This window comes from Apodemus sylvaticus, chromosome 13 (genome assembly GCF_947179515.1).
Source record: "Apodemus sylvaticus chromosome 13, mApoSyl1.1, whole genome shotgun sequence".
Taxonomy (NCBI): domain Eukaryota; kingdom Metazoa; phylum Chordata; class Mammalia; order Rodentia; family Muridae; genus Apodemus; species Apodemus sylvaticus.
Genome location: NC_067484.1, coordinates 16,359,131 through 16,379,991, shown reverse-complemented (window position 1 = coordinate 16,379,991; position 20,861 = coordinate 16,359,131). Strand labels below are relative to the sequence as shown.

At 50.2% G+C, this 20,861-nt stretch overlaps 1 protein-coding gene and 2 long non-coding RNA genes across 55 annotated transcripts in view; 1 reads left to right on the top strand and 2 right to left on the bottom strand.

The window, feature by feature from the left end:
- Window positions 1-894: 894 nt before the first annotated feature.
- Window positions 895-20,861, bottom strand: part of Ctdp1 (CTD phosphatase subunit 1) — a 66,335-nt gene continuing 46,368 nt past the window's right edge. The window contains exons 12-13 of one of the 2 annotated variants that reach the window (XM_052201499.1): window positions 15,933-16,120; window positions 895-1,701 (exon numbers count right to left, since the gene is read on the bottom strand). In XM_052201499.1, the coding sequence (XP_052057459.1) occupies window positions 1,560-1,701; window positions 15,933-16,120 (330 nt within the window). In that variant the 3' untranslated portion in view covers window positions 895-1,559. Of the gene's footprint in view, window positions 1,702-15,926; window positions 16,121-20,861 lie in introns of those variants that run through there. The other variant, XM_052201497.1, reaches the window with a different exon arrangement.
- Window positions 4,196-10,981, bottom strand: LOC127698163 (uncharacterized). 50 transcript variants are annotated; one of them, XR_007980717.1, is made up of 9 exons: window positions 7,124-10,981; window positions 5,773-6,723; window positions 5,570-5,694; window positions 5,397-5,521; window positions 5,171-5,344; window positions 4,741-5,119; window positions 4,541-4,690; window positions 4,393-4,442; window positions 4,196-4,263 (listed from the first exon to the last, which is right to left on the bottom strand). It is a non-coding gene; the product is annotated as an uncharacterized LOC127698163 (long non-coding RNA). The 50 variants fall into 50 exon arrangements; XR_007980690.1 differs by having other exon boundaries at window positions 4,393-4,690; XR_007980691.1 differs by having other exon boundaries at window positions 4,204-4,442.
- Window positions 12,140-13,218, top strand: LOC127698164 (uncharacterized). 3 transcript variants are annotated; one of them, XR_007980736.1, is made up of 5 exons: window positions 12,140-12,321; window positions 12,402-12,485; window positions 12,528-12,653; window positions 12,822-12,947; window positions 13,154-13,218. It is a non-coding gene; the product is annotated as an uncharacterized LOC127698164 (long non-coding RNA). The 3 variants fall into 3 exon arrangements; XR_007980737.1 differs by having other exon boundaries at window positions 12,780-12,947; XR_007980738.1 differs by lacking the exon at window positions 13,154-13,218 and adding an exon at window positions 12,990-13,043 and having other exon boundaries at window positions 12,780-12,863.

Here is a 20,861-nt window from a genome sequence, read left to right as displayed (position 1 = left end):
GCTGAGCACATCACCAAGACAGAAAGGTACTGTGAGAAGATGCTGATGTTGAGCAACACTGCGCAGAAAGCCAGAAGAACTGGTTTGGCATGTGCCAAGATAATCTCAAAGGCCTGTTTTCACATCCATCCCAGTGCAGGTCTGCCAACGAGGCTTCTTGCCCAATTTACTGTTTCCTAGGAGACACTGACTGGAAGACACAAGAGATTTTGGTTCTGCTATGGGAGTAAATGAAGGCACCCAGTGAGTACAGGAGGTGGCTCTGGCAAGGGTGAGGCTCCTATTTTGGGTGTCTGCCTGCTCAGCGTTCGTTTCTGGGTCCACAGCAGTCTTCCATCACTTCTTTGTCTACATCATTCAGGGCAGAGTATGACCATCTTAGCCGGGCAACGGAGAAAGCCTCACAGAATGGAAAGCTAAACCAGGGCAGTTCCAGGTCCTGGTGCTGTCTGGAGCGTGCTGCTTGCATCCTGCTCCAGACCCCAAGCCTCTCCCTGTTCAGTCTGGTCACCACTCCTGCGGTGGCAGGTGTCCTGTTGGAACTGCCGATCCCGGAGCAGCTGCTCACCCTCTGCTGATGCGCACTCGGCTCTCGGAGCAGACGGTCGGTCGGTCATCACTGTCTCGACGCATCCAAGTGACCTCATGGACACAATGTGCATCTAGACTTCCTCCATGACCACAGCTTAGCAGAACAAGTTGTGAAGAGAATGACTATGGCTCTTCTGTTCAGACAACTTTGGAGAAAGGGCCACCGTGTTGTTCTACAAACTCTGACAAGCTCAGGCTTGGTGACCCCAACCCAACATGGCATCGGGCTGCTGAGCTAGTGCCAGCTGAGAGGGAATCTGAAGAGAGGGCCACACACTGCTGTCACAGACCAGAGAACACAGCTTACAAAAAGGATTTTATTAAATGGAAGCAGAATCTGGTGGGTGGAGTATGAAATATACAAAAACTTTACATCAGATCTCTTAGGGCGTACAGGCCGCCTCTCCTCATACTGCCCACGCTGGCAGGCTGTGCCCAGGCAGCCCAGGCTGCAGACAGGGACCTGAATCAGGAACTCCAGGCCATCTGCAGATTGGCTGAGGGACTGAAGGGGCCGGGGCTCAGGCCTGCCTGTGTGTCTCGGTGTCCTGTACACGCATATGTACACTGCTGTTTTACTTAAAAATCCTTCAGAATCCTGATAGCATCAGTTGTGGAAAAGGCCCAAGATGCCAGGGTTTGCTATAGTGCTCTCTAAATCTTACTGGGTCCCCAGTCCTCACACTAAATATGCTACAGCATTCAAAGGCAAGCCCCAAGGCCCTCACTACATGACCAGGCATCACAGATCCATGCTTGCCGTGAGAGGCCCCGTTGAGCTCTTTGGCATCGCAAACCAACTCCTCAGAACACTTTGTCGCTTAAAAAAGTAGACTTCCTATAGTAAAACTTCTTACAAACACTTATTTCTGCAAAATAATGTGTTTCTGTATGTGGAGCTCTGCAAAATATATGTTTTTCTGGAGAAAAAGGACCCAAGCCAAGGGCTGGTGTGGGGCGGGTCCAAGTCATATGAGGTCATTAAGCTCCGCCTCCAGAGCAGCGGCCATCTCATCTGCTTCAGAACTGCTGCCCTCCTCGTCATCGTTGCTGGACTCCCCGCTGGACTCGCTGGCAGCGTCTTCCTCGTTCAGTTTTCTCTTGTGACCTCTGAGGAGAGAAGAGAAGCGGGACCACAGTGAGACCCCCGGCAAGCATGCAGCCCTTAGTTGGCACAAAACCAACGTCATGGCCACTGCCTCAGGAGGGCACATCACCAGGGCACACTGTGCACTTGGCTACATCTGGAGGGGAGGGAGTGGACTGAGAAAACAGCTCCATCCTCCGGTATAAGCCAAGGAAGCATGAAGCTACGATGACGACGACGGGCACTCTGCAGGTGTGGGTGACAGCGATAACAGCAGAGGCCACCAGGAGAGGAGGCCAGAGGGTAGGAGGTAGAGACCTACACCTTACTTGAGCTGGTTCTAACCCACCAAGGCATAAAAGGGATGGCTCCCGATTACAGGTGGACAGAGCAGATGGGAACGAACACAGCACAGAGACAAGGGAGGCCGCTGTGGTGCCATGCCACCTTCCACAAAGACTCGGTTGCAGGAACATCCAGAGCTCTCAGTCAGGGGCCTTGTGACGTGACGTGTGTACTCCTTTGGTTCAGACATAGGCATAAAGAAAAGGTAAGATCCACAGAGGAACCACCAAATAAAGATTCAAAGCGGGATTCTTTTACAACAACCACTCAAGTCTAAGCCACTGAAAAGAATCCAAAGGCACTCCAGGTAACTAAGTGCAGCAGGGGTCCTTGTTTTAAAACTCATTTGCTCTGGCAGTCACTCAGGCCAGTGACTTTACTACAGAAGCCAAATCATTCAGCAGCATGGTGTATAACCATCAAACAGCAGTGCATGTGATGTTTCTGGCCCTGAAGCCTGTTCCCAGGAAGCCTGCAGGCCAGAACTAGCGCACATCCGCTACTCAGCACGGTCCTTTCCTCAGCTCCGAGACTAGAGTGGCCCTCATCTCTGAAGCTTATCTACATATATGATCTATATACATAGATCATATGTCTATATAAACACAGACATAGTGCCCTAACTGATCTGACCCTGACAAAGGGTAACTGGGCAACATCAGCCCACAGTTCCAACCCTAGGACAAAATGAAGAGAAAATACATTGTAACTGTGGCCACAGAACATAAGTTTCTTTGCTGAACATACACACATGTATGTAACACATCTATAATATGTACAGTGGCAGCAAACATACCTGGACTGTATGATAATGATGAGAACACACCGGTTAGGAAAGCACTGTAGTTTTCCCGTGAGGCAGGTACAGTGTGACACGGTGACTGGAAACGTTAGACAAGACAATCCCTGACTGTGTCTACAAAAGGAGCCCATTCCAGGTGGCTCACAGAATCTGTGTTACCGTGGCTTCCACACTAACAAGCACGCTCAGTCAAGGCAAACCTCCACAAGACCCTTGGCTGACCCAAGGTCATCTGCCATGGCGCTTAGCCTCATCCTTGCAATGGAGAGCCCATTCACACAGAGTGCATGCCGACTGAGTGTCAGAGAAGCCTGCTGAGTGGGCAGGGGTGGGGCGGGGCGGGGCCTGTGGAGACAAGGGAACCCTCGGCCCTAGGTTCTACACATGGGGCACAGCCCAAGAACACAGTGAACCCATTCCTAGGCTCATGCCTTCAGGGTCACACAGCATGCTCTTAGCTGGGTTCCAAGCAGCAGGCACAGGAATATGGATGCACAGGTGCCCGGTTACATCTTAAACACTGCACACCTACAGAAGCTGCCTGATGCTCCCTACAAAGTCCACCAAACCACTTCCCCTGTGGTCGAAGCCCTTTCTGCATTCCGGGCACATAGCTTTTTTTCCTGGTCTTTGCTGTTCTAACCAGTGTGTACCAGGTCTCACCATGGTTTTACCCAGTGTCTACTACAACTGCATTTTGCACCTCTGCGATTATTAGGCTGTGTACACATTCTATTGCTCAGGTCTGGGGCCCATCTTGTTGGAAGACTGGAGTCTCTCAGGCCTGCACCCCTGCACTACACCATCTTACATTTCTTTTTACAAACAAGAGTTACCCATTGATTTATGGCCAGTACTTTCTATATTGCTGCCAAAAACTCAGTGTGTAACACATGGTTGGTTACAGAGACTGTGTCCTGAGAGCTTCAGCTCTGTTCAGGCCTGCGTCTACTGGGCTAGCTTAGCTCCGTGTCAGGCGTGAGGTAGCAGCGAGCTCTCTGTAGCTGCACAGCTCGCTGCTCTAGCATCATCTGGAAGTCGGAGGGAAGATAAGGACCCACTATTCAAAGAAACTGTTCAAATTTTGAAGCAAAAGAAGCAACCTCCCCAAAGTTGTATCTGGCTGGAGAAAAGTATTTGTTTAGCCAAACAGAATACAAAGCTGCAAACACTGGATTTACAGACAGATGGTGTGCACTTGGCCACGGATGTGACACTGTATGAGACACTCTAAAAGTGGCAGGACAACCAACCCAGGAAGAACACTCTGCAAGCAAACACAGCCACCAAAATTCAAAGCAGCATTGAGCAGCAGGTGCTGAAAAATGTAAATCAGGGAAAAGGGCGCACACAGACACCTCACTCCAGGGCACACACAGACACCTCACTCCAGGACACACAGAGACACCTCACTCCAGGACAGGACACACACAGACACCTCACTCCAGGGCACACACACTGACACCTCACTCCAGGGCACACACAGACATCTCACTCCAGGACACACACAGCACACCTCACTCCAGGACACACACAGATACCTCACTCCAGGGCACACACAGCACACCTCACTCCAGGACACACACAGACACCTCACTCCAGGGCACACACAGACACCTCACTCCAGGACACACACAGACACCTCACTCCAGGACACACACAGACACCTCACTCCAGGACATACAGACACCTCACTCCAGGACACACACAGACACCTCACTCCAGGACACACACAGACATCTCACTCCAGGACACACACAGACACCTCACTCCAGGACACACACAGACACCTCACTCCAGGACACACACAGACATCTCACTCCAGGACACACACAGACATCTCACTCCAGGACACACACAGACACCTCACTCCAGGGCACACACAGACACTTCACTCCAGGACACACACAGACACCTCACTCCAGGACACACACAGACACCTCACTCCAGGGCACACACAGACACCTCACTCCAGGACACACACAGACACCTCACTCCAGGACACACACAGACACCTCACTCCAGGACACACACAGACACCTCACTCCAGGACACACACAGACATCTCACTCCAGGACACACACAGCACACCTCACTCCAGGGCACACACAGACACCTCACTCCAGGACACACACAGCACACCTCACTCCAGGGCACACACAGCACACCTCACTCCAGGGCACACACAGACACCTCACTCCAGGACACACACAGACACCTCACTCCAGGACACACACAGACACCTCACTCCAGGACACACACAGACACCTCACTCCAGGACACACACAGCACACCTCACTCCAGGACACACACAGACACTTCACTCCAGGACACACACAGCACACCTCACTCCAGTACACACAGCACACCTCACTCCAGGACACACACAGACACCTCACTCCAGGACACACACAGACACCTCACTCCAGGACACACACAGACATCTCACTACAGGACACACACAGACACCTCACTCCAGGACACACACAGACACCTCACTCCAGGACACACACAGACATCTCACTCCAGGACACACACAGACACCTCACTCCAGGACACACACACAGACACCTCACTCCAGGACACACACAGACATCTCACTCCAGGACACACACAGACACCTCACTCCAGGGCACACACAGACACCTCACTCCAGGACACACACAGACACCTCACTCCAGGACACACACAGACACCTCACTCCAGGACATACAGACACCTCACTCCAGGACACACACAGACACCTCACTCCAGGACACACACAGACACCTCACTCCAGGACACACACAGACACCTCACTCCAGGGCACACACAGACACCTCACTCCAGGACACACACAGACATCTCACTCCAGGACACACACAGACACCTCACTCCAGGACACACACACTGACACCTCACTCCAGGACACACACAGACATCTCACTCCAGGACACACACAGCACACCTCACTCCAGGGCACACACAGACACCTCACTCCAGGACACACACAGCACACCTCACTCCAGGGCACACACAGCACACCTCACTCCAGGGCACACACAGACACCTCACTCCAGGACACACACAGACACCTCACTCCAGGACACACACAGACACCTCACTCCAGGACACACACAGCACACCTCACTCCAGTACACACAGCACACCTCACTCCAGGACACACACAGACACCTCACTCCAGGACACACACAGACACCTCACTACAGGACACACACAGACACCTCACTCCAGGACACACACAGACACCTCACTCCAGGACACACACAGACACCTCACTCCAGGACACACACAGCACACCTCACTCCAGTACACACAGCACACCTCACTCCAGGACACACACAGACACCTCACTCCAGGACACACACAGACACCTCACTCCAGGACACACACAGACACCTCACTCCAGGACACACACAGCACACCTCACTCCAGTACACACAGCACACCTCACTCCAGGACACACACAGACACCTCACTCCAGGACACACACAGACACCTCACTCCAGGACACACACAGACACCTCACTACAGGACACACACAGACACCTCACTACAGGACACACACAGCACACCTCACTCCAGGACACACACAGACACCTCACTCCAGGACACACAGACATCTCACTCCAGGACACACACAGACATCTCACTCCAGGACACACACAGACACCTCACTCCAGGACACACACAGACACCTCACTCCAGGACACACACAGACACCTCACTCCAGGACACACACAGACACCTCACTCCAGGACACACACAGACACCTCACTCCAGGACACACACAGACATCTCACTCCAGGACACACACAGACATCTCACTCCAGGACACACACAGCACACCTCACTCCAGTACACACAGCACACCTCACTCCAGGACACACACAGACACCTCACTCCAGGACACACATAGACACCTCACTCCAGGGCACACACAGACATCTCACTCCAGGACACACACAGACATCTCACTCCAGGACACACACAGACATCTCACTCCAGGACACACATAGACACCTCACTCCAGGGCACACACAGACATCTCACTCCAGGGCACACACAGACATCTCACTCCAGGACACACACAGACATCTCATTCCAGGACACACACAGACATCTCACTCCAGGACACACACAGACACCTCACTCCAGGACACACACAGACATCTCACTCCAGGACACACACAGACATCTCACTCCAGGACACACACAGACACCTCACTCCAGGACACACACAGACATCTCACTCCAGGACACACACAGACATCTCACTCCAGGACACACACAGACACCTCACTCCAGGACACACACAGACACCTCACTCCAGGACACACACAGACATCTCACTCCAGGACACACACAGACACCTCACTCCAGGACACACACAGACATCTCACTCCAGGACACACACAGACACCTCACTCCAGGACACACACAGACATCTCATTCCAGGGCACACACAGACACCTCACTCCAGGGCGCACACAGCACACCTCACTCCCCATGCATGAGGCCCCTCCTAAAGCCAGTGGGCTAGATGGCACGCTAACACAACACACAACTGCTTTGATACATGTCTGCTCTGTCCCCTGCAGGACAGCTACAGATGGGAGTGTTGGTCTAGGATGAGCATCACTGACAGAAAGCCAAGGAGGCTACAGGAAGAGAGGATGGCTCAGTGGGTAAAGTGCAGGAAGGGGGACCTGAGTTGGACCTCTAGCGCTCGTGTAAGAGTTGGTCGTGATGATGCATATGTATAATCCCAACTAGGGGTGGGCTGGGGGAAGAGAGGGTCATCCCGGGGACACGCTTGCCAGCTAGCCTAGCTGAAATGCTATGTTCCTGATTCAGTGAGACACTACCTGAAAACAGTGTAAAGTGTTAGTTAGAGGGAGACGCCAGTGTTGACCAACACACATGCAGACACAGGAGAATGCACCGCATGTGCATGTGTGCATGCACACACATGAAAACAAGCCAGAGAGGAGGTCACTCAGCCTTGTAGCAACAGAGGAGAAGGAGGCACAGACCCCATGATCCTGAGGTTCAGAGCTGGTGGAAGTCAGGACAACTTTCACCAGATTCCGACATGCATTTTAAACCACCCCTTGCCGTCCAAGCTCAAAGAGCTTTAAGAATTTTTATTCACCCTCAAAAGTCCCTTCCACTTTTCATGCTTCTTTTTCCAAAAGCATCCTCAAATGAAGTGAGCCCAAGGACGGGCGGCCCACCCAGGACTGAACAGTCGATGGATGAGTAGCATACAATAGCCAGCCTCCCCACTTTGAGGGCCCGGCTGCATTTTTTTTTTTAAATGAGTGTCCAGTGGTCAGGCAGAGGAGATGCAGATGGGCAGACCTGGGAGCCACGTAGCTCTGCTCCAGGAAAGGTGCTGTGTCTGGAGTACGTGAAAGCACGGGTGTCCACTGCCGTCTGTTTCTATCACTGGCGGGAAAACTGACAGCTCAGCACACTGCCGGGCCTGCACTCACGATGATGCCACAGTGAGCACAGGCCTGCAGCTCAGAGCCACAGCCTGATGTGGTGGTCTGTATGTTTGGCGTGCACTATTACAAAGTGTGGCCCTGTTGAAGTAGGTGTGTCACTGTGGGTGTGGGCTTTAAGACCCTCACCCTAGCTGCCTGGAAACCAGTCTTCTGCTAGCAGCCTTCATATGAAAATACAGGACTCCCAGTTCCTCCTGCACCATGTCTGCCTAGATGCTGACATGTTCCCACCTTGATAATGGACTGAACCTCTGAACCTGTCAGCCAGCCCCAAAGAGATGCTAAGAGTTGCCTTGGTCATGCTGTCTCTTCACAGCAGTAAAACCCTAAGATACTGAGTAAGTATGAGGAGGAGAGGTGCCTGGTAGGATCCAGGAAGAGTGGAGGAATAAGGTCAGAGAAATGCAGCAAAAGGCATGAGAACTGGTCCTCACAACATCTAAAGCAGGCAGTGAACACCTCATGGCAGGCAAGCGTTCTCGTCATGGTGGCCCATAGAGTACCCAGGAGAACACAGAATGGTCAGTACCACAACATGGCAACTTCAGTGAATCCTGACAGACCCAGTAAAGTCTTGACAGCAGGTACGTTCAAAAACCCAGGAGTGACTGGGAAGGACTCAAAGCTGATGGCCTAACCCTCAGGAGTTTTGAACCTATACTGAAAAGTGACCGAGAAGCCATTCTTCCATATGCCAACACCCGATGCACCAGGTCACGAGCTGCAGCAGGTTCTTTTGGAGACACCACGTCCAGACGAAAACGCTGGTGCTTAACTGGAATCCATTACAACATAATTATATGAAAAGACATTTTACCACCTAAAACTAAAGACAAAAACATCAAAGATGCCAGGCACGAGGCAACCATTCCTTTAATTCCAGCACTTGGAAGACAGATAGGTAGATCTCTGAATTCCAGACAGTGGAAACTATACAGTGAGACTCTATCTCCAAAACAAAACCCAAACCCAACCAACCAAACAAGAATACCACAAAAAAACCTACATCAAAGACAGTGACAAAATGATCTAAATGTTAAAAATGTGGAAGGCCCCTAACTCTATTTCCAATGTCATTGTCCAGGTCCTGGAGACCGATGGACGGACGGCAGTGCTGTGTGCTTATGCAGGGTACCTGCAGTCACGAGTCGGAGACTGCAGGTGGCCAACACTGATGGAAGGAGGCTCTCTCCATGTGATGCAGCTGGCTACTGTCAAATGCTGATATCACCCGGTGACTTTCCATTCTTAAACAGCAATGCACACGTCATGCCTCCTGGGCTGTGGTTCTGGTATGGGATCTGACTCCAAGGGAGTTCAAAGGTCAGCACTGCTAGGCCTCCCACCTTTCTCCAGTGCCAAGCTCTATTCCCCAGCCCACCCTCCAGAAGGCAGGGAAACTTGGTCCAGACTTTGGAGAAATTCTCACTTCCTCCTAGGGTTTGCTGCACAGAGCTCAGCCACATAGAACCTGGCTTTGCTAGGGGAGAGTTAATTCCCTCAAGCACACTTTTTTTTCCCTACAAACTTCTTCATGAGGGCAGGACTTGAGAAAGGACATCAAATAGCCAAGGCTGCCCTTACGACTCCCAATCCTTTGGCCTTTACCTCCTTGGAATTTACCACCACACTAAGCTTTACCTGTTTGAAAACAGCAAGCAGAGGATAAATACCACTTTTTTCTGTTCTTCAAAAAATCCTATTGAATTTTTGGTCAATTTGGTTTTTTAAATTTTTATTGTTTTAACTGGTACTTAAAGTTATGCATATAAGTAAAAAGAAATGAACTATTTTAAATTTCAAATGAGATTGGAGCTGAATTTTAAAGCAGACTTCTCATTTGCACGCCACTTTGGCTTGATAGAATCTTTCCATGCAGCCTCTGAGCTGCACCCCCAAACTACTGGCTCCACAGGGTGCAGACAGCACTCAGCTCTAGCTGGTGCTGTTTCCTTTAATGCTCACAAGAAGCACATTGGTGGGTGCTGTTTTATTTGTTTGAATCTTAAGTTGACTCTCACAGGCCCTAAACTTGGGGGCAGTGTGTGACCCATGAGGGACAGATCAGAGGGACTGCATTACCTTTAGAAGGAAGTGACTCTTACCGGGAGCATGGGGCTCAGGCGGCACACGGGACATGTGTCTGGGATGCGACTCCGACGAAAGAAAGAAGCAGAACACATGCCCTCCCCAGAGATGGGAAGACCACACGAGGACAGACAGATTGGAGCGGTAAGACCACAAGGAAAACAGGCAGGACAGCAGGTCCACGGGAGGAGGGGACGGACAGCAGGCAGTTCACAGTGAGAAGACCTGCGATGGCAGATAGGTCCCTACCAGGGACACCCAGCCTAGGCCAGCTCTTCACGGCTGCAACCTGTGAGAGACTCAGGCAGAGCTGTATAGGAGATGATACGCAAGCTCTATTCTCGGCAAACAATGTTTGCAGCAGTACAGTTTAAAATACACCATGAGTACATTTAGGTAATTAAAAATTACCTCAAAAATTAGAAACAGACAGCTGTAGGCCATAGTAATAAGTGCTTACAACTGATATGTTTCATTTCCTCTTAGTGTAACATGCAATATTTATATTTTGTTCCTACAACCAGCTGCACAACTCCATAGAGAAATATTAGCAGATTTAATTTTGGAACATCTGAAAGCTTGAAAAGAGCATATCAAATTCAATGTGGTAGAAGGATATAAATATGAATAATAGATGTAACTTTCCTCCCCAATATTTCAGCTTTCTGAATTCACTGCAGTCATATATGCACAGGCCAGTGCTAAGGTCTACACTCACAAGGATGCACAACTATTTAATAAGTGGTGCTGTTTATCCACAGCCAGTCCTGCAAGAGTCATCAGCCTGCCAAGTGTGACCTGTCCAGAGTGTCGCTTTCCTGTCCAGTTTCTAAGAGGCTGAGCTGGCTCTGTCGGCCATTCTAGCTATCAGAGACAGCTCATGCATGATGGGATCAAAGGCCATGGGAACCTGCAGCTCTCCTGAGACCTGCTGGGGTGACCTGGGACTTGGGGGTGAGGAGCAAGCAGGAGGAAGGTGAGTAAGTGCAATTTGTATTTGCTAGCAGGCTCTTCTTCAGCCGGGGGTGGGGGTGGAGCTGGTGGGGGTGGTGGGAGGTGGAGGGGGTATTTGTTCTGCACTTAAGTTCCAAAATAATGAATTAAAACCATAGAATAGCAATGATAGAAACAGGAGTTCTTACCTAAGGAGCTGGTGGGTGGACAGGCCTGTTCTCTCACAATCGTGTGAGCATATATCAGGCTAATCCATCTTAAAAGTCGCACTGCTCTGCACCCAGGCCAGCTACACCCAAACTCATCTTCCTAAATTAGCTGGGTTTTGCTTAGAGGACTCATCCTAACCCTGGCATAGCCTGGGATAGACACCAGCTTTATTTCTCATTTAATAATGTTAAACTGGGGATGTAGAATAGATAAAATACAGGCAGGGATATGCCCAAGAGCCCACTGAGCAAGGAACAGAGCAGGGACCAGAACCTTGCCCACCTCACTGCCCCTGGAAACATTTGGTAGTAGCCCTCTTCAGCTCAAGAGAAGAGTAGCCCCTACACCCAAGACTGAGTCTAGAGTCTTCCTGAACTCCAGTTCCACACATAATTAAGACTAGACACAGCTTGGACGTGTCCTCTCTAACCCGAGGTGACAACTTGGGCAGGACAGACAGTGAGAGCAGGCTCCAGCAGGTCTATGGAAACAGGACACACAGTGAGAGCAGGCTCCAGCAGGTCTATGGAAACAGGACACACAGTGAGAGCAGGCTCCAGCAGGTCCATGGAAACAGGACAGACAGTGAGAGCAGGCTCCAGCAGGTCCATGGAAACAGAACAGACAGTGAGAGCAGGCTCCTGCAGGCCCATGGAAACAGAACAGACAGTGAGAGCAGGCTCCAGCAGGTCCATGGAAACAGAACAGACAGAGAGAGCAGGCTCCAGCAGGTCCATGGAAACAGGACAGTGAGAGCAGGCTCCAGCAGGTCCATGGAAACAGGACAGACAGTGAGAGCAGGCTCCAGCAGGTCTATGGAAACAGGACAGACAGTGAGAGCAGGCTCCAGCAGGTCCATGGAAACAGGACAGACAGTGAGAGCAGGCTCCAGCAGGTCCATGGAAACAGGACACACAGTGAGAGCAGGCTCCAGCAGGTCTATGGAAACAGGACAGACAGTGAGAGCAGGCTCCAGCAGGTCCATGGAAACAGGACAGACAGTGAGAGCAGGCTCCAGCAGGTCTATGGAAACAGGACAGACAGTGAGAGCAGGCTCCAGCAGGTCCATGGAAACAGGACACACAGTGAGAGCAGGCTCCAGCAGGCCCATGGAAACAGGACAGACAGTGAGAGCAGGCTCCAGCAGGCCCATGGAAACAGAACAGACAGTGAGAGCAGGCTCCAGCAGGCCCATGGAAACAGGACAGACAGTGAGAGCAGGCTCCAGCAGGCCCATGGAAACAGGACAGACAGTGAGAGCAGGCTCCAGCAGGTCCATGGAAACAGGACACACAGTGAGAGCAGGCTCCAGCAGGTCCATGGAAACAGGACAGACAGTGAGAGCAGGCTCCAGCAGGTCCATGGAAACAGGACACACAGTGAGAGCAGGCTCCAGCAGGCCCATGGAAACAGGACAGACAGTGAGAGCAGGCTCCAGCAGGTCCATGGAAACAGGACAGTGAGAGCAGGCTCCAGCAGGTCTATGGAAACAGGACAGACAGTGAGAGCAGGCTCCAGCAGGTCTATTGAAACAGGACAGACAGTGAGAGCAGGCTCCAGCAGGTCCATGGAAACAGGACAGACAGTGAGAGCAGGCTCCAGCAGGTCTATGGAAACAGGACAGACAGTGAGAGCAGGCTCCAGCAGGTCCATGGAAACAGGACAGACAGTGAGAGCAGGCTCCAGCAGGTCCATGGAAACAGGACAGACAGTGAGAGCAGGCTCCAGCAGGCCCATGGAAACAGCTCTACTGTCTTTCTGCTTGACTGGTAGTGCAACAGAGACTGTTAGCAGCATGTAGCTCACTTACATTTAGGCTCTCAAGGGGGAAGGGGTCTAATCGTAGGAGTAGATTAATCCTCCATGATTCCCACCCCTCACCCCAGGCTGGTCCCAAGCTTCCCTATAGACCCTACTGTCTTCCCAGACATGAAGACAAATCTACTAAAACACATGACTCATGTGCCAAGACCTAGTCTAGAAGCTGCACATCTCTCGTAACGTGACATGACTGCAGCATTTCAGTGAGATTGGAAAGTGCTCCTTCCTAACTGCATAATGAAAACCCGGATCCCTGTTGGGCTGCGATCTCATCTGTCCCAAGCCTCCTCTATGGGAAGACAGACTGTCCCTCTACAAGCTTCCATCTCCACTTGCTGCTGGTGTAACTGGACCTCAGTCATAGCATTCTTTCTGAGTGCCGCACTCACTACACAATGGTCGAAGGCAGGCAGAGGAGAGAGCACCGACTTGAGCTCTCCTGCTGCCACTCTCACTCAGCTCTCTCACACGGACGGACGGACGGACGGACGGACGGGACGGAGGCTCAGCAACTTCACATCACACAGCTGCTGCGGAACAGCACCAGAGCCTGAATTCTAGAGAAGACCCTTAGGATGGATCCTGTTCACATTTCTTTGTAAACAGGCTCTGCCAGACTGCTGGGCTTGGTATTTCTCTCAGGTGAGCTGTTTATGGACAAAGCATGCTTGTGAGGTGAAGTCAGCAGCACACTCTGAGCTGTGAGGACCACACAAAGGACAACACTAAGGATAAGACAAGAGCCCTAGGGAGAGGGGATGAGGCAAGGCAGCTAGGGCGAGGAAGTTGAAGGGCCTACTGTACTGGAATTCTTGGACAAGGACACAGGACAGCACGGCAGTCTCTGCCAGAAAGCAGCGTATTCACGTGGGCTTAGTGGGTTCCCATCCAAAGGCTGAGCGCCGGGTGCAGTGGGGTTTAGTCCCTTTGTCCCCTAATATGGTAGCACACATTTTCACTGGATATTTTATGGCCATAGGGCTACGTCACCAAGGCTACACGGACGCAATAAGGTTGCCAGGACATTGAGGCCACAGGAATGCCACACATGCTGTGCATGTACACACAGACACTGATGAAGCCATGCTTTTGTTTTTTTTCTGTTTTGTTTGTTCTAAAAGGGCCCTTAGCACACTAGTAGTGAGCCCTGCATCCTGCCCAAAGCTGTGACAGAGGACACGGAACGTGTGACTTTGCACTGCACAGGCAGGCACAAACACTAAGCAAATAAAAATGAGGTAATTACCAGATCAAGAAGAATCAAAGATGATTATGAAATGACTTTAGGTCACAATAAATACTGCATAGTCCCATAATTTAAACCTGAAACACTGGCAGGACTGAGGCAAGGAAAAGGTTAAATTATGGTCTTTCTCTTTAACAGTGAAATACAACTCAAGAGGAAGAAAATGTAGAACAGGGCAAGCGGAGAGCTGGGGGTGGGACACTTGACTTGGTTATCTCTTACTCTATACATTGTAATGTTTTCTGCATTTTACATAAATTCATGTCAATTTGTTAAAGCAAATTTTAAAGGCTAACTAACTTGTTGAGGATATGTCCTACCACTCTCCAGCAACAGCATACAAGGTTCAACAGAGTGAAACAGAAACCCCACCATATATCCAGAGACTACTTTCAAACTAGTGGAGAATAGGGACCTCCTATTAGTAGGTCCCTTATTTGTTTACTAAAACAGGTGAACTTTTACTAAGATTTATGATAGAAGGACAAGGCCTAGAGCATCTGACAGAAACTACTGAAGACCGTGAAGCCAGGAAACCTAGCTCACCTTTGCACGGAAGCTATTTAGCAACTGCAATGGAATATCGAGGCAAAAACAGAGGACAGGCTGAAAGAAACACATGGCAGGATGAGAGCATTTTGTCAACTGAAGAAGCACCAACTCGTCATTGAGAGGACGGTGAAAGACATGCATGGCTCCCAAATAGCATGTGGAGAAAGCACCACATGCTATTCTGAGAGCAGCAGATGCAGCTGCGTAAGTCTTGCTCCACCACTTGACTGCCCACTAGTGACAGGACACCCACTGCCACGCTAGGAACTCAGCATCACAATGACCCCTGTATTTAGGAAGAGTCCCCCACGGCAGGAGCACCTTGTCAGCGTTTATCGTTGTCCACAGGGGAAGGGAGGACAAGCTCGCGTCCCCACAGGCTCAAGGGTAGGCTCCTGGAACAAAAGGACCATGCTCCTGCAAGCAAGGCGAGGGCCACTTCCTCATCCTAGGTGGGGCAGCCAGATCTCTCAGTGCAGAACCTAGTTCCCACAAAGCCTGACAACTTGACAGTGCCGAAGACGCCAAAACAGGCCAAGGGTTCTTTTCTCCCTTCGCACTGTTGTGAAAATGCAAGCATCAATGACAGTGACCCACACAGTGTGATGTGAGGCAGGCACTTCAAAGGCAGTGTGCAGGCCTGGCACTACCTGCTGTCTGCTTTCCTTCAACCCCCTCCTTGCGCGGTCTCTCCCTTGTCCAGACCCTGCTCACCCTCCTCACCTGGGCGCACGCATGCCAGTGGCGCTCCTCTCGCCAGACGAGGGCACCCCTACAGGCTGCTCTCTCCGGAGCCCTGGGGCCCTGGGCTTCCTGGCCTTCGGTGCTCTCTCCTGTTCATTGTCGTGGTCTTCTGGCTTCTTCTTCTCGCTGTCGCTGTCGTCACTGCCTTCTCCAAGGATGTCATCGACCTGACAAAGGTGGAGAGTCAGTGAGTGAGTTGTCTTGCAAGTTGGCTTTCTGTAGGAGTCCTATGCTCCACACTTGCCCAGGAAGGACTGCGACAGAGTCACACCATCTTCATACAGGAGCAGAGTCAGGCCAATCTGCAGGGCTTGTATATCCAGTTCTGTTTCTACCTGAATGCTGGGGGCTGACACTAAGCTTAAATGGCCGCCGGAAGAGCAGAGGTGTACTGAGACACATTCAGAAATGCCCATGGAGCTCGCATACTTGAGGCCTGAGAAGGACGGACGATTACGTTCTCACATAGTATACTGATAGAATGTCTGTACACTGCTGGCCATTTACTAGATTCTTAAGACCCACAGCCTGAACGTGGACTTTCCAAGAGAAGCTCCAAGAGACTGGAGCGCAGCTGTGTTGCAAGGCAACTATTGAGCTGGCCATTCTCTCTTTCTCACCTTGAGCTGGAGACATGACATGCGGGTGATGGGGAGGAGGAACAGGCCTGCCTGCCTGGGATTCTTGCTACTGATATTTGAGGGCAGGCAGAGGGAAGTGAACTTAGTGGAGGACACAGCAAACAGCAGCCAGATGATAAGCAGGCATTTGGGGAGCCTCACTGGGGTCCACCACTACAGTGAACCACCTTGTACCTCAGGACCAGAGTGGAGGGGCTGGTGTTACTCTGTTGTGAACATGGAGCTGACGCTATGCAGAGAAGGCAGAGCCAGTGCCTGCCTTTGGCATGCTGGCCCCAGCTCTTAGCCCCTTTCCTTCACTGTAGAGATGGGCAAAGGAGAGCCAGGGCAGAACAGGGCTGTGTGTAGCCGTACCAGTGAGCTGTCTGCTGGATTCCAGGAATGATAATGTGTTACTGATAATACTGCCCATCAGTCCTCATGGGCAGCTCCCTTGGGGGCTTCTAGCCACAGCATATTTTTGCCAGGTCGAGGGGCACCCTGGGTGATACATGGCCACCAGTCTGTGTGGTTGACTGTATCTATATCCCAATCAGAAAAGCATTTCAAACAGCTATGCTAACATTCCTACGTAGCAGACAGCTAGCCTGAGCATTCATTAACTTTGCTGGCTGGCCCAAGACCTAGAGAAACACCTTCAAAGCCAAACCACAAGTGTGGGCATACACCAAGTTTGGCCTCATTTCAATCAAGCTTCTGTTTGGGAATGTCATGAATTTTCCAAAGGCATTTTTCCAAATGTGTCAACTGCCTTTTGAAAACTATTTGTAATAAACTTAAATGGCAACGCAGGATATCAATCGCGGCACACAGCATCACGCAGCTCTGCCTGCCACTTTTAGGAGACAGCTCTCTGAGAATCTGTCTTTTTACAACTTTACAGCCAAAGGATGTGGTAGGAGGGTCAGAGCACAAGGTAGACAGTGATGCCTGAGTACCCGGGACAGGAGACAGCAGCCAGCCCACAAGCCCAGAGGCCTGCCAGGCCCTTCTTCCTTCTCTGCAAGATTGACAGATAGCCCTTTCCTAGCCTCGGACAGAAACCAGAGGGTGAATATGCAGACCTTCTCAGAGAGTGGCTCCCTATCAGCCTTATCAAACAGGACTAGGATGGCCTTAAAAGTGCCACGGTTCACATGACTGCCCGGAGATGACCTCCAAGGAACAGGTTTCTACTCATCTTAAGCTTTACCCATGGATTTGGAACACACATAAATGTAATTATTTCTTTGTTCCAAAGAACCAACATTCTGAGTAGTAGAACCTTCTGACAGAAAAACCGAATGTATTTATAGATGCATTAAGTCACTCTTTTCTGTAAGTTTCCTGATGTTGTTACAAAGGACAGAGGGGACTCTACACAGAACTTTCTGTTGTTGGACAAGGCCTTGTATTTTATACACAGATGGTGTTGGAACTGCGTGAGTGGTGGGCACCTGAAGGTCAGCAGGGAGGCAAGCACTCCCGGAGACAGCAGGAATCTGTCACCCACTCCAAGGACAGATGCTACTCCTATCCTGGATACTGTGACACAGGCTGTTTTGGCCATCTGGATGAGCCTCACCCACTGGGCTCCAGTAGCCTAGTAGTCATGCCAAGGAGAGAGGGGCAGCCCATGTCCTCAAGACTACATTTCTACAACAGAGGGAATTAACCTGCACCCAGCAGGACTGGGGAAGACAGCGAGCTTGCTGGCTGACAAGAATGCTCTGAGGCCCTGAGGGAGACCCCATTTCCCTGCACTTGACTCCTGACCCCGTGAACATGCAGAGGAAAGACAGAGGCCCCCTAAGCTTCTGCACCTGAATTACTTGTTATGTACCACAGAAAACTGATACAGTGGTAGAATGTATTTTAAAGGGAATGATGTCAACTGAGAAGCTATTTTTATGAACAGAAAATACTTTGAAGGCCAAAGAGAAACTTTAATTACATGTGAAAAACCACAAACTTGGAAAACAAACTTGAGGTGTTCTGAAACTGCTCAAGAGGATTTCAAACTGTCACACAAATGCTGGCTATAGGCAGCATATATGTTCTGAGAGTGACTTATGCAAATTACACTCTAAGCCCCTAGAAAGCTCTTTACACCAGGGCGATGAGAACCAATGTAACCCTCCAATCTCTTTCTCATAGGTTTTCACATGCAACAAGGTCTCTCACTAAAATTCCACGCATCAACATTTTTAGGAAACAGAGGGCCAAAGACACAGGATCATTCTTCTAAACATTTATCACCTTAAAAAGAAATTAACACCAAGCACAAACACCTGATGAAGACCTTTTAAATCAGCATACCATCAAAACACATTCTGTGTAGGATATGCCGTTAGCAAGCAGTTCTGCTAACTACACAGCTTTGGTTAACCAGGATGACTGTCTAAGATCCAGCCACAGGTTGATGAGAGGGGAGAGGGACTGCTGTTTAATAAAAGAATATAACCAAACACTGCCTTGACATGTCTGCTGTGCATTGTTGACACTAATCATTAGATGTGTACACAGTATATGATCACACCTGAGGCTCTTCTTCAGTGTGAATTATTACTGTTGTTGATCTTAGCCAAAGGGTAACCGATTCTATATCCATCAAATATAAACATAACAGTGCTAATGACTGCTATCAGGAGCACAGGAGCAGACCAGAGCAGATGAGTGCTGAGTCCAGTAGAACACACCCACTCTCTCTGCGTCAGTTTTTAGCTTAGGGTGCAAACACTGGTGATCAGGAGGTTGTTCTTGCACTGTGGATAAATAACACAAACTCAGCAGTCCTCACCTAGCAAGCGCCGGTTACATGGGCTTAGATTTCCTGCGTACTAGGGGGTGGTAGTGGGGGTGGGGGTAGGCTGAAGGCAGCCAGTTGGCCAAGGAGAACTGACCAATGGGAAAGACTGGGAGAGACAAGTGTGGCGCTTGGCTGCAGATGACTCTGCCCCCCTTGGTGACTGGTCTTCCCCAGAAGCAGGCAGGCGCAGAGATGTGACAATGCATCTGTCTCTGCTTCAGTATCTACGGTATCCCTGACCATCTTGTCAGGTCTTCTCTCTGCCTGCTGGCTTTTTAAAAAAGGTATTATTTGCTAATAATCTGAAGATAAACAGATTGTCCACAAGAGTAAAGCAGAAAGATGAAGTTGGGAGACACAGATTTCTCTAGCACTTATTTTTTTCTTTAAAAAAAAAAAGTCCCTCTGGGAAGCCTGCAAACTCACACAAGTCAGAGTCTCCTGGTTTCATGGCTGACCAAACACAGCCTGTCCCAGAGAGTATACAACACACGGTGCTATGAGACAGAAGACGGGCGCCATCCCTGCTCAAATCACAAGATATAATAACCACAAACCAGCAAAAAGAAGGTTGGGAATAACACAAAAAAGTTTTAGCTACTGTGAAAATAAACATTTAAAATTTGACAAATAACTGCGCAAACTTTTTTCTGCTATATAGGAGTCAAGGGGGTCAATCAACCCTTGGGGTAATTCCCACTCTCCTCTCCCTCCATATAACCTACACACCAGATTAAGAAAAAAGGACTACACAAGTCTAGCTAGTGACTATGCCAGAGAGAATGCCCCCACCTTATGCACACAAGCCAACACACGTACCCATGGTCTCTGACCCCAACAAAAAATACTGGGAAAGTCTGGACCTAAAGCAGACATAGTATGGATTTAAGCCCCCACCTCCATACCTGGCCAGCTCAACTGCACGGAGAGACTGCTGTCTGCCTCCCCCTCGGTTCAGACACTCTCAGCCATCATTCCTTCTAGAACTTTCCTCAGTCAGAGTCACTGTTAGCGTACCTCCATCTATTCCCTTCCACGCTTCTTAGGTGATTTCCAGTATAAATCCCTCCTGAGATTCTGTCTTGGAGGATCCGTGTCCATGAGACGGTTCACCTTTCAGAGCCCACATACACTACACACGTTTCTGTTTAACCATTTCACCATCACAGTCTTGCTTCACACTGTCCAGGACCAACTTTACAGATGAAATCTGTGTTGCCTATGTGGACAAGGCTCCAGGTGAATCTCAGAGTCCTGGAAAGCTATGTACTGTCTCAAGCCCCAGTGGGCTTAGGTGAGTCACCTGCCCTCTCTCAGTTAGTTCTAAGGGCCACTGGTTCCTGTCTGTTTCCAGTTGACCCTGTGACTGGTTTGGGCTTATAAATGGCATAGATGATTCCTTCCCTGGTCCCCCTCAGAAACTTACCCAAAACCTGACTGTGCAGTGGCAGTAATAGGCAAGTTTTTTGGGAGCTGCCC